The following is an 11,205-nucleotide window of genomic DNA, read 5'->3' on the forward strand; positions in this document are numbered from 1 at the left end:
ATAATAACCGCAGACGCTTCAATCCCATTTTTGTATATTAACATGTATCTTGTCACATTTGCCATGGAAAACCAGTGCAAAGTTAAACGCGCGATGTGTGTGTGTGTGTGTGTGTGTGTGTGTGTGTGTGTATATATATGTGTGAACTTTGTAACGACATTGTGTGTGACTCATCGTTGCAGAAAGGCTTGAATAACCTCCACAACAAATACATTAAACTATCATTGGAAAAGTTCTTTCTTTAGTATTTCTCACAAACGTTACGTGATGTTCACATTCATGTCTGTCACTGTGCTGTTTATCTGACGCAGCCGGAGATTGAGGCACACTGACAAGCACGTGGGCACAGTGGGCGTGGAGAATTAGCATTAAAGGCACAGGCAACAAAAACAGCTACAGTACATTGTGTTCAGAGCAGAAAATGCCAAACTTCAGATGGGTATAATGAATGATCTGATGGGTGTTTTGAGCTGAAACTTTACAGACACATTCTGGAGATACAAAAGACTTGAAAAAGGGGTAAAATAAGTGCCCTTTAACAATGGAGATTCATTTTAAAGAACACACCTGAATTGTCAGAGGGATGAAGTATGCTCTTACATAGTTTGCCTGATTGTATACATTTTACTCTACAAAATGTTACTTTAACTTTTTTTTTTTGACTGTATATAACAAAGTATTAAAATAATTAAAAGACACAATCGAAAAAAAACATGTATGTCCCAAAAGCGTCTAAAAAATGCAATGAGAAGTTTGAAACCGACTTTATTCAATCACTGGTTAAATTTTCTGCAAGAAATGTACTGTATGCAGACTAGTGCATAATTTGCTTCATTTGCATATTTAAACATAAAAACAAAACTTGTAATACATTGCAATTCTTATACTGTAATCAGTCTACTATGGAAGTATGGTGATAACCATTTCTTTTACCTTGTTTACCTGCAGTGTAATGCTTTAGGAAAGCAGTAAAGAGAGAATAATAAAAACATTCACTTGATTAGTTATTTTGGCTTAGTCCCTTTATTATTCAGGGGTCACCACAGTGGAATGAACTGACAGCATGTTATCCAGCATGTGTTTTACACAGCGGATGCCCTTCCAGCCACAACCCAGCACAGGAAAACACCCATACACTCTTGCATTGCAAAATTTAGCTTATTCAATTCACCTATAGCACATGTGTTTGGACTTGTGGAGGAAACCGGAGCACCCGGAGGAAACCCACGCAAACATGCCAACTCCACACAGAAATGCCAACTGACCCAGCTGGGGCTCAAACCAGTGATCTTCTTGCTGTAAGGCGACAGTACTAACCACTGTGTCATTTTCCTACGGCTTAGTGTCTTTATTCATCAGGGGTCGCCACAGTAGAATGAACCACCAACCTATCCAGCATATGTTTTACACAGCGGATACTCTTCCAGTTGCAACCCAGTACTGGGAAACATCCATACACACTCAATCACACACATACACTACGGCTGATTTGTAACTAACTTCAATTTTATGTTTAAATATGATACAGTAGCAATTGCTTCAGACATTTGGTCACTTTACAACCTCCAAATATACATACAGTACTGGGTGCTCAACTTGAACAAATGTTTTATTGGCCGGAGACCGAACATGGTGCCAAGCAAAAGACTCATAACATGCAAATAGGTGCTTTGTTAGAATTAAGTAAGCTTTTAACAACAACTGTTTACAAGAACGAAACTAAAATCATTATAGTAAACCCAATGATGACAAGGTAAAAGCACTCAAGGGCTGTACAAACTATGCCTTTAAATGGATCATGAAATGGAGAATAACAATGTTTTGGATATTTACGGTACACTCATGAAACTGTATCACTTCTACAACACAAAAAAATGCTCCATTAAATAACCTTACCAAACATCAGAGCTTTACAAATGCATGAATAAAATTCACTGTTAATGGCCTGTCAGAGAAAAGCAAAAGTGAACGTTCTCTGTGGTAATTATGTGTATAGAAACAATGATGACTATAGTAAATTAGACTTAAATGAGTTCAAACTAATGAGCTATTTCATCCATATTCAGAAACATTTTTGAACTGCTAATTGAATTAAATCACACACACACAAACACACACTCTTTCTGATAGAAGTAATGATACTTGATGTGTGTTTTTATATGGTAAATTAGCTTTAAATGAGTAATAACTAATCAACAATTCCATCCATATTCATAGACATTTTTATGCTGCTAACAGAATTAAACCTTCATACAAGCACACACAATACTTCTGTTATTGCTAGAGGTGATGCTCATTGCTACTGTGTTTTTCATAAAGAATGAAACTGAAGATGAGTTTTTAAAAATACTGGACTTTTTAGATGCTAAAAACTTTGCAAACTTAATCATCTAATCTTGAGAAATATGGGTAAAGTGCTACATGACCCTTTAAAAAAAATAAATGAGTCTAAAAAATAATTAAAAAAACATTGTGTTTTTTTTACCATTACATGTGCAAGACTTTTTGAACATATATCTAGTACCACATTATATTTGTTAAATATAAATAGATTTTAATGTTGCACAAACACTATAGACCATTTCACGGTGGTGATGTCGCTGGCTCTGAACATTTCCTAATGAAACTATTTTGGAACAAACTATACTGATCATCATGATTTTTATATTTTATTCAGAACAATACTATCTGAAACTATTTCAGAACAAGTGACAATGTAACAATATCCTAATGTTAAAATAGCTGCCATAACATTTTTTATCAGTATATGGAGCTTTTTGGATACTTGGAGGCAATCGTAGTTCAAAATGTAATACAAGAAATTCATTAAGGCCATTGTTATTGTTTACATCCCTCAAAATGGTCTCAAACTTTCCTTCTAGTAATACGCGGAGGAATATTGAATATTGAAAGGAAAATTTATAATAACACACTTTTAACCCTTTAACGCGAACGATTTCACTGATGTGATCTGCACTGGCTGTTCTCTGAAGCGTACAATCACATTGGTGTGTTTAGAATGTTTACTTTAGTTCACTTGTATACACGCTAGAGAAGCGCTTTTGCAAACCAGTGCGGTTGTGTTGGCATTTCAGTTACTGCAAACTCAAGAATCTCCCCATGCTGCATCAATGGTAAAATAATTATCACAAACGTGTTAAATGTGTGTTCGTAGTTGTGTAAAATAATGTGTGTTTTCGATATATAAAGTTATTTGTTTTGTGAAGCAAAGTGGCTCTCGGTTAATTTGTTTTTTCAAATTTATGCTAATTTATCTGGATGAATCAATAAATAATCCAAGTCAATCATTTCAAATGTCGCGGGACACAGAACATAGACTCAAGCAACTTTGCCTTGCTTGAAACTTGGGCCCGGTTTCTCAAAAGTAATCCACTGGGATTTTGGATAAGGGATTGGATCAAATCTTGAAAATGGGTTTTTCAAAAGAAAAAACGGATTACATAATCGGATTAGATCCCGTAATCCAATCTTGGTTTTGATCTGGATCAAATCTTTAGTTTGGGTTTTCCAGACCTTTTTTGTAGGATTTGGATCACTTTGATCCAAAAAACCTGGATTAAACTGATCCCATCAGAAGGGTGGATTGAGTCTGGATTTCAAGCCCAAAATGTAATGAAAACTTACAAAATGTATCAAATAATACTATATTTGGAACATGTATTATCCTACAAGATATCCTATTTATTCATAAGGTTTTAATTGTATTTGTTCATCCGTCAGGCTACAATGATTAAGCAGGCTTTATCGTATTCAGCCTTTCAGTATAGGCCTACATCAAAGTAAAAAGAGTTTGGCCTCATAAAATAATCCCCCAAATAGCTGTCAAAAATGACCAAAAACAATAAATTTTATTCTGTCACTAATTGATATATATATTCATCACAATGGAAAAAATTTTTTCCTTTTTTTTTATATTTATTAGTGATGCCTGAAATGATTACAGAATAAACACAAAAAATGCAAAGAATGACAATGACTGATTTTTAAAAATCACCTTCAACAATTGCAAAAAGAGACCCAAAGGGCAGAAGCACAGCTCATCTGGCAGAGGAACAACAAGGCCAGACTTGAGATACGCCTCCTAAAGGCTATGCTCAGACAAGCTGGTCTCTCCTCATCAGATGAGGAAGTCTGAAAGTCTGAGTTTTTGACATTGTCTTTTTTTTATTCAATACATCTATATTTGAAACTTGTTATAAATATCCACAATGTACAGTGTTTGTGTTGTAGGTCTCAGATGAGCGGACTGCTGGAAGAGGATGGGGTGGGGTTTTCTTGTTTTTAGCTTTTTTAAATGTGTGTGTTTTCATTTCAAATAAAAATAAAGTTATATTGACCCCACACTGGCTGTTCCACTTGCTGCTCTTTACATATGTATAGTTCTACATTGGGATTTCCTATCCCGTTTGAGCACTGGTAATCCAGATTTAGTGATCCTGAAAAGTTCCTATCCGGATCAGATTGATCCAATCCAATGTTGCTTCAAAAAACTGGCTCAGATTGTAAGCTAGATTACGTGATCACGGATCGCAAAAACGAGATTACTAAATCTGGATCAATTTTTTAAACCTTTTGAAAAACCGGGCCCTGGAGCTAGAATATAGTCTAATTAAAGTTAGTTTCTGTGTGCGATTAACACAAACTCAACAGTCCATTTAAGATAAGATCTCAAATCAAGCCAATTCTGCACGTATGAATGGATAAATCACATATGAATTGGCCAAGCTGTGTATTATAGATTTCAAAGTTATACAAATAAGTCATGTGTACATGCAATATATTTCAAAATGTTTCAAAAATGGTTTATATATGAATCTGATGATATATAGCCTATATTTTTGAGGTCCATGCAACATTTCCAGATTTTGACAAATAGGTGACTATTATTTACTATTATTACTATTATTGTTACTAGTATGACGAAATACTTTACATTTAAGTACAGCAATTTTCTTTTTATTTTAATAACAGTAGCCTACCATTTTCAATTAACTTTTAAAAGCATATTTTAAACATTGACTTTTTTACCTATAACCACAGTACAGACTTTTTAAATTATTTAAAATGATTAAAGTAGTTGACAATAATAAAGATTTTAATAATAGGAATTAATCTGCCTCATCATTATGGTGGTACTTGGAGTTTTTTTTCTGAGGTGGTACTTGATAAAAAAAAGTTTGAGAACCACTGGTCTATTGCACGATGCGTATCTCATTTAAGAGAATAAGTATGCAAATATGCTATACCGTGCAATGTTTGACCTCGTCTTGCAAGCAAATGGCATATTAATGCTTTCGTAAAACACTGAAAGCATCGTAGCATCGTAATTAAATAATTCAAAAAATTGGATGCAAATCAAAGAGACTCTGTAAGTGCATAGCAACCAGCAAAAGCTACACAGTGTCAGAGTAGCAAATGAGAGTAGATATGAATGTAATTATCAAACATCAAACTTCTAAACTGAAGGCTTAGAGAAGACAATGGATCTCTCTGAAAAATAAATATAACTGGGACACCAAAAGCACTCATTTGCATGAAGCCTGCTGTACACTAAAAGCAGCTTTTAGACTGAATGACGTTTATGAAAATGCGTCGACCTGTGCACTCTATTACTGAGAACAAGAGGCTGTAAATCAGATGTACAAGAGTATATTAGGCAGCAACATTTTAAGTACCCTTTCACAAATGTCAGCATTTACATATATTTACTCATTCCCTATACCTGAAGAGCGGGATGAACAGTAATGAATGATTTAAACTAATTCATTCAAATCTGTACACAAACGACGTTAAGTATAACGAAAGATTATTCTGTAAACTTCATATCCTTACCATCTAGTTTGAAATAGAAAGGTTGGCTCCATTCACTCCAGTAGCCGAGATGGTTTTGGCAGCGCACTTGAACCGTGTATCTGATGTCAGAACTGAGCTCATTCAGAGCAACCCATGAACGACCTTTGACCTTCAATACCTAAAAGAGACACAGAGTCATTCACACAGTGTACTATGAATTACTTTGCCATAATAAGTGATTTTAGTCAAAGAAAATTATTAAAGGTGCAGTAGGTGATCTGCCAATATATTATTCGTTACCATAACTTCATTTAAATCACAGTCCCTTGCCTGCAATCCAAAGCCACGCCTCCTGAAATCATGAATGCGCACCTTAAAGGTGACAGTACACAACCCACTAGATCATATTAGAGAACTTTATAGTACTTTATAATAATACAATTCCGAATGAAAAACTGTGTTATATCTAGCACGTTTTCAGTTGTGTAGCAAGCAAAACTGATGTGCAGTATTTCATGCACGCAAGGATCACTGGTCTCCCTTTTGTGCTTTGTCCTAAATTGACAACTGTATGCTTAGTGCTTGGCCAGAAGGTGCAGGAATTACACTGATTACTAAGTCATACTTGCATGCTATTTCAGACCGAATATTCCAAGCAGCATCGTAAACAATATAGGGAGCGCATCACAGGTTGCTCACAGATTGTTCAAAAATGAACCAATGTGATGTGAATATAAAACCAACTTCACCTCAGTAAAGCAGGCTAGGCGCAATAGCGCTATTTACTTATGTTTTGTTGTTAAACTAAATTAAATTTTCATTGTCAATGTTGTAAAAGGTACCCTGTAAAACTGAAAATATTCACATCAATATTTCGCTGGAACAACACTTCTGTGCATATAACCCATTCGTAAAACAACAAAATCTACATAAGCTTTGCGTCACTAAAACATCTTTAAAACATAACATTACCTGTCTGAGGCCCCATTTACACTAATATGTTTTAGTTTTAAAATGCATACGTTTTGCTACGGATTTGCACCGAAAATGAAGCATTTTGGAAATGCAGAAGATGATGTTTTCATTCTAAAATGCTGCTGCTCCGTCTCAGTGTGGATGGGGGAAATGAAGACATCTGAAAACGGAGGCAGGACTGCAGACATTCGCCTCTCTGATTGGGGCTTTTTCTCAATATTAAGTAGCCTATAAGCAGTTCAGTCTTGCATCCGCTCCTTGTAAGTTCAGACTTCACAAGTTTGATGTGAAAAATAAACTCACAAATACACGTCGGTTAAATCCTCAGGGAACAGTGTACTTTATAACCTTATTCACATCGCCCTGGCTACATTGTTTGACTTTCTCAACAATAAAATGAAAACATGATTTAAGGAACTGCTTTTTTATTTGATATTAGCAACTTAACAGACAGCAGAAATGTTGAGGTGTCGTGCAGCATATTTATATGAGCGTCATCTTCACTGTATGCATACTCATAACAAAACGGAACCTATGCCTCCTTTCATTTTCATTGAAAAGACGAAACACACCCTCTCTTTTGCTAAATATCAGTTTTAAGAATCAATAATGGCCATTATAAAAGTATAACGTACAATAAGTTTATACATTAAAGGAAATAAAGGAAAGCAATCAGTCAACATGCAGAATGTACTTGGTTACATTATTTATTAACTTATCTTTGCGCTCAGCCAAAACACATTACCTGAAAGAACAAGTAATAGATTCAAAAGACCAAAGTCGGGTAATATGTCGTTACATATACACAGCAAGATGAATAAAATATCACGATTAACAAATATAGTGAGATTGGATCCAGCGGTAGATCCTTGACGAACAGTCCGAAGAGCACAGCTCTCGTCTGGGTAGATATGCTGCAGCGCTTGCCAAAGTGTGTGGTTGTGGTCACGTGATGTGGGTTTTCAGTGGTGTGGTGTAGAAGGAGAGTTGTTCAAAAAAGCTGGGTGAAACGTTTTTATTCTAAATTGCTACAAAGTAAAATAAATGAAAAACTTATGTGATTTTGTACAAGTGAAGCATAAGCACACATTGCTTTGCATCTTATAAACACAACCAAGCCTTAAAATTACACTCTGGACCACCTCGTTAACATACCGACTGAATCTGAATAGTAAACCCTTTGGTAATCTTTTACCAAAGGCTGTAATTTTGCAACTACAATAGTGGGTAAAAGTGACATTTGGACTGGTTTGTCCTTCATTCAGATATACTCAGCTGAAAGTTATGTTAATGTAAACTTTCTAAGCATATTTGTGTTCAGCGAATGTAAATGTTTTGTATGAACTCTGCATTTCAATGCTTTCATTTGTTCAATGCAAAAATTACTTGTACAGTTTCACATTTTTGTATGCTTGTTTCCATTGACAATTAAACACATATTATGTGATAAGCTGAAGTATGTTATTGTTCTAACTGGCAAACATTTTCCTTCACTACAGCAGAATGAACCTCCAACTATTCAAGCATATGTTTTACGCAGCAGAGGCGCAACCGAGTGCTGGGAAACACCCATACACTACGGCCAATTTAGTTCATCCAATCCGCCTACATCGCATGTCTTTGGACTGTGGGGGAAACCGAACCACACAGAGGGAACCCATATGAACACGGGGAGAACATGCAAATGCCAACTAGCCCAGCTGGGACACAAACCAGTGATCTTCTTGCTGTGAGGCGACAGTCCTAACCACTGAGTCACCATGTAATTGGCAAACATTTTTATTAACAATTACTCGTTAAATGATCAATTTTAATACTTATTCTGTCAACTTACTTAACTTATTCCACATGACACGACAACCTCAAAACATGCAATTCTGAGTTTGAATCACTCGAGTGAGTGGGCTTTACAAACCACCTTTACAAAACACACTCTTTCATCTCTCTGACACTATAACTGACACTCGGTTTCACACATTTGCACCAGACACTTTCTTACAATCAACCCATATCTTTAAAAATGAACTCTTTAATAAAAATTTAAGAAGTGTGCTTCACACAGGTGAGTGGGCCTGACAAACCACCTATAGAAAACACACTCTTTCATCTATATGACAGTTTAACTTTAACTGACACTCAGTTTTGCTCATTTTCACCCGACACTTACTTACAATCACCCAGTTTCTCTAAAAATTTAAGTTTTAAATTAAAAATTAAAAAGTGTGCTTCACACAGGTAGGTGGGCTTGACAAACCACCTATAAAAACACACTTTTCTCTCTAAAAATAATAACACTCCCCCCTCCTATTTAATGCTCTGAGCTAAAGTAGTTCCTTTGTATAATTAGCACCTCTTGTGTGTATTGCCTCTTCTTATTGAATCACTGAATGTCTCCTTCAAAAAAGCATCTGCTAAATGACTGAATGTAAATGTAACTCAACCAAATATACTTGTAATACTCTAATGACATGTATTTGCAAAATGACTTGTGGTCATCAGAATCTCTGAGGAAGACAATAAAAAATCTAAAGTTTACTTGAAGCATGTGCAAATCAATGAGACTGGTAAAAAAAAAAGTGTTCAAAAGAAAAAGTTTACAAAAACTTACAGTTCAACATGTTAGACATTTAGACATTTATATATATATATATATATATATATATATATATATATATATATATATATATATATATATATATATATATATATATATATAATAAGAGTGTCACGATCCTCCAAATCCTCGATTCGATTGCATTTTCAATTATTAAGGCACGATTCAATTCGATTTTCGATTATGAATAATTAATTAATGACCAATTAATTATTTGTAGCCTACCGTTTAAACTACCTGACCTGCATGGTCTTTGTTTTACCCATAAACAAATCATACAGTAAATGAATAAAGGCAAGATACACACATAATTACCACCTGTCAATCACTTTTTCTCCGGGACTCGTGAATAGGCAGTGATCTGTGGCGTTATAATGGCGTCGGTAAAAAAGACGCACAACCAACAGGAACCAGCCAACAGTATCTGAGGTGTTCGCTAAAATGACAAAGTACAAGTGAGTGAAAGATTGAAGCAGTCCTCTGACTGCCTGGACCTGCTGTCTCGAGCGCATGGCTGTATGTGCGTCTGTGTCTGTGTGGTCACGTGATGTGCATTTTCAGAGGTAGAGTTGAAGGAGGGCTGCTCAGAAATGCTACACGCCACTGTGGATGTCAAATCGTTGTCGTTCTAAAATGCCATTTAAAAACAAAGACAGTGTAAACAGGGCCTGAGTGTGTACTTTTCGCAAGCGGATTTGCAATGGGGGCGGGCGGAGGATTGTGATGCCGGTGTTGTCTATCGGACGAACCGTACGTAATACATACATAGCAGAGCTTGCAAAACTGTGTTTTTTTTGTCGACAACACGAACGTTGTCAACATAACTTACTGGAAATCCAAAATGCTTAAACACTGGCGACTTCATTGAAAGAGGAGAGGGTTTAAGTTCTCTCGACGGGTCTCCTGCTTCTGCAGTTTAACAAGCACTTCAACAAACCTGTTTTTTTCCCGCTTGGCAAGCCAAGCTGACGTGACATGGGGGCGTGGCAGCATCGACGATTCTATTTTTTAATTCGATAATCGAAATTGAGCATAAATTTCGATCGATAGCGATTAAAAATCTAAATTGTGACACCCCTAATATATATATATATATATATATATATATATATATATATATATATATATATATATATATATATATATATATATATATAAATATATATATATATATATATATATATATAGTCACTCAAAATATATGTAAAACAGAAGAACAGTCCAAATGCAATTGTCATATTGCGTGTTTGTGTTGTGCATATGGCAGAGATTCTAATTCTTTAGAAAACCTGCAAAAATGTCAGTGAAGTTCTGTGTCTTCAAACACAATTCTTACAAACATCACAACACATTCATTACACCAACAAAAGAGACCAATTACCTTCCACTGCTGAAGCAAGGAATTGGATGAGTATTGGATCTCATAGTTTATAGTGTTGTTGTCAGGTTGTGTGCCGGTCCACCTGAATATAACTTCCCCTTCTGTCGTCACATTGTAATGCAGATTGACAGGTGCGCCAGGTCTTTCTGTGAAAGGATGGAAATATACTAATTATTAAATTGTAATTATTTGCTAACTGGTAATTAGACAAAGACATTCTTTTATATAAATGTATATTATTTTATTTGTACACTACAACAAGGCAGTTCTACTGCAAATCTACATATTTCCAATATAAAACACTTTTATGATGAAATGAATACTTTAAAAAGGCCATGAAGAGAACCTATTCTTTGCCATAAAAGTGAATTTACTGAACACAAAAGCCTTCTACCTTTAGAAGACGATTACACATGATACT

The 11,205-nt window shown here is 35.3% G+C and overlaps 1 protein-coding gene across 6 annotated transcripts in view; it reads right to left on the minus strand.

The window, feature by feature from the left end:
• lepr (leptin receptor) overlaps positions 1-11,205 on the minus strand; it is a 78,622-nt gene that overhangs the window by 19,368 nt on the left and 48,049 nt on the right. For all 6 annotated transcript variants that reach the window (XR_012407393.1, XR_012407394.1, XM_021476908.2 and 3 more), the window contains 2 exons: positions 10,785-10,930; positions 5,854-5,992 (listed from right to left, as the gene is read on the minus strand). Coding sequence is in view for 4 of the 6 variants with exons in the window: in XM_021476908.2 (XP_021332583.1) it covers positions 5,854-5,992; positions 10,785-10,930 (285 nt within the window). In the remaining 2 variants the exon portion in view is untranslated. The remainder of the gene's footprint in view (positions 1-5,853; positions 5,993-10,784; positions 10,931-11,205) is intronic.

Source organism: Danio rerio, chromosome 6 (assembly GCF_049306965.1).
Source record: "Danio rerio strain Tuebingen ecotype United States chromosome 6, GRCz12tu, whole genome shotgun sequence".
Classification (NCBI taxonomy): Eukaryota; Metazoa; Chordata; class Actinopteri; order Cypriniformes; family Danionidae; genus Danio; species Danio rerio.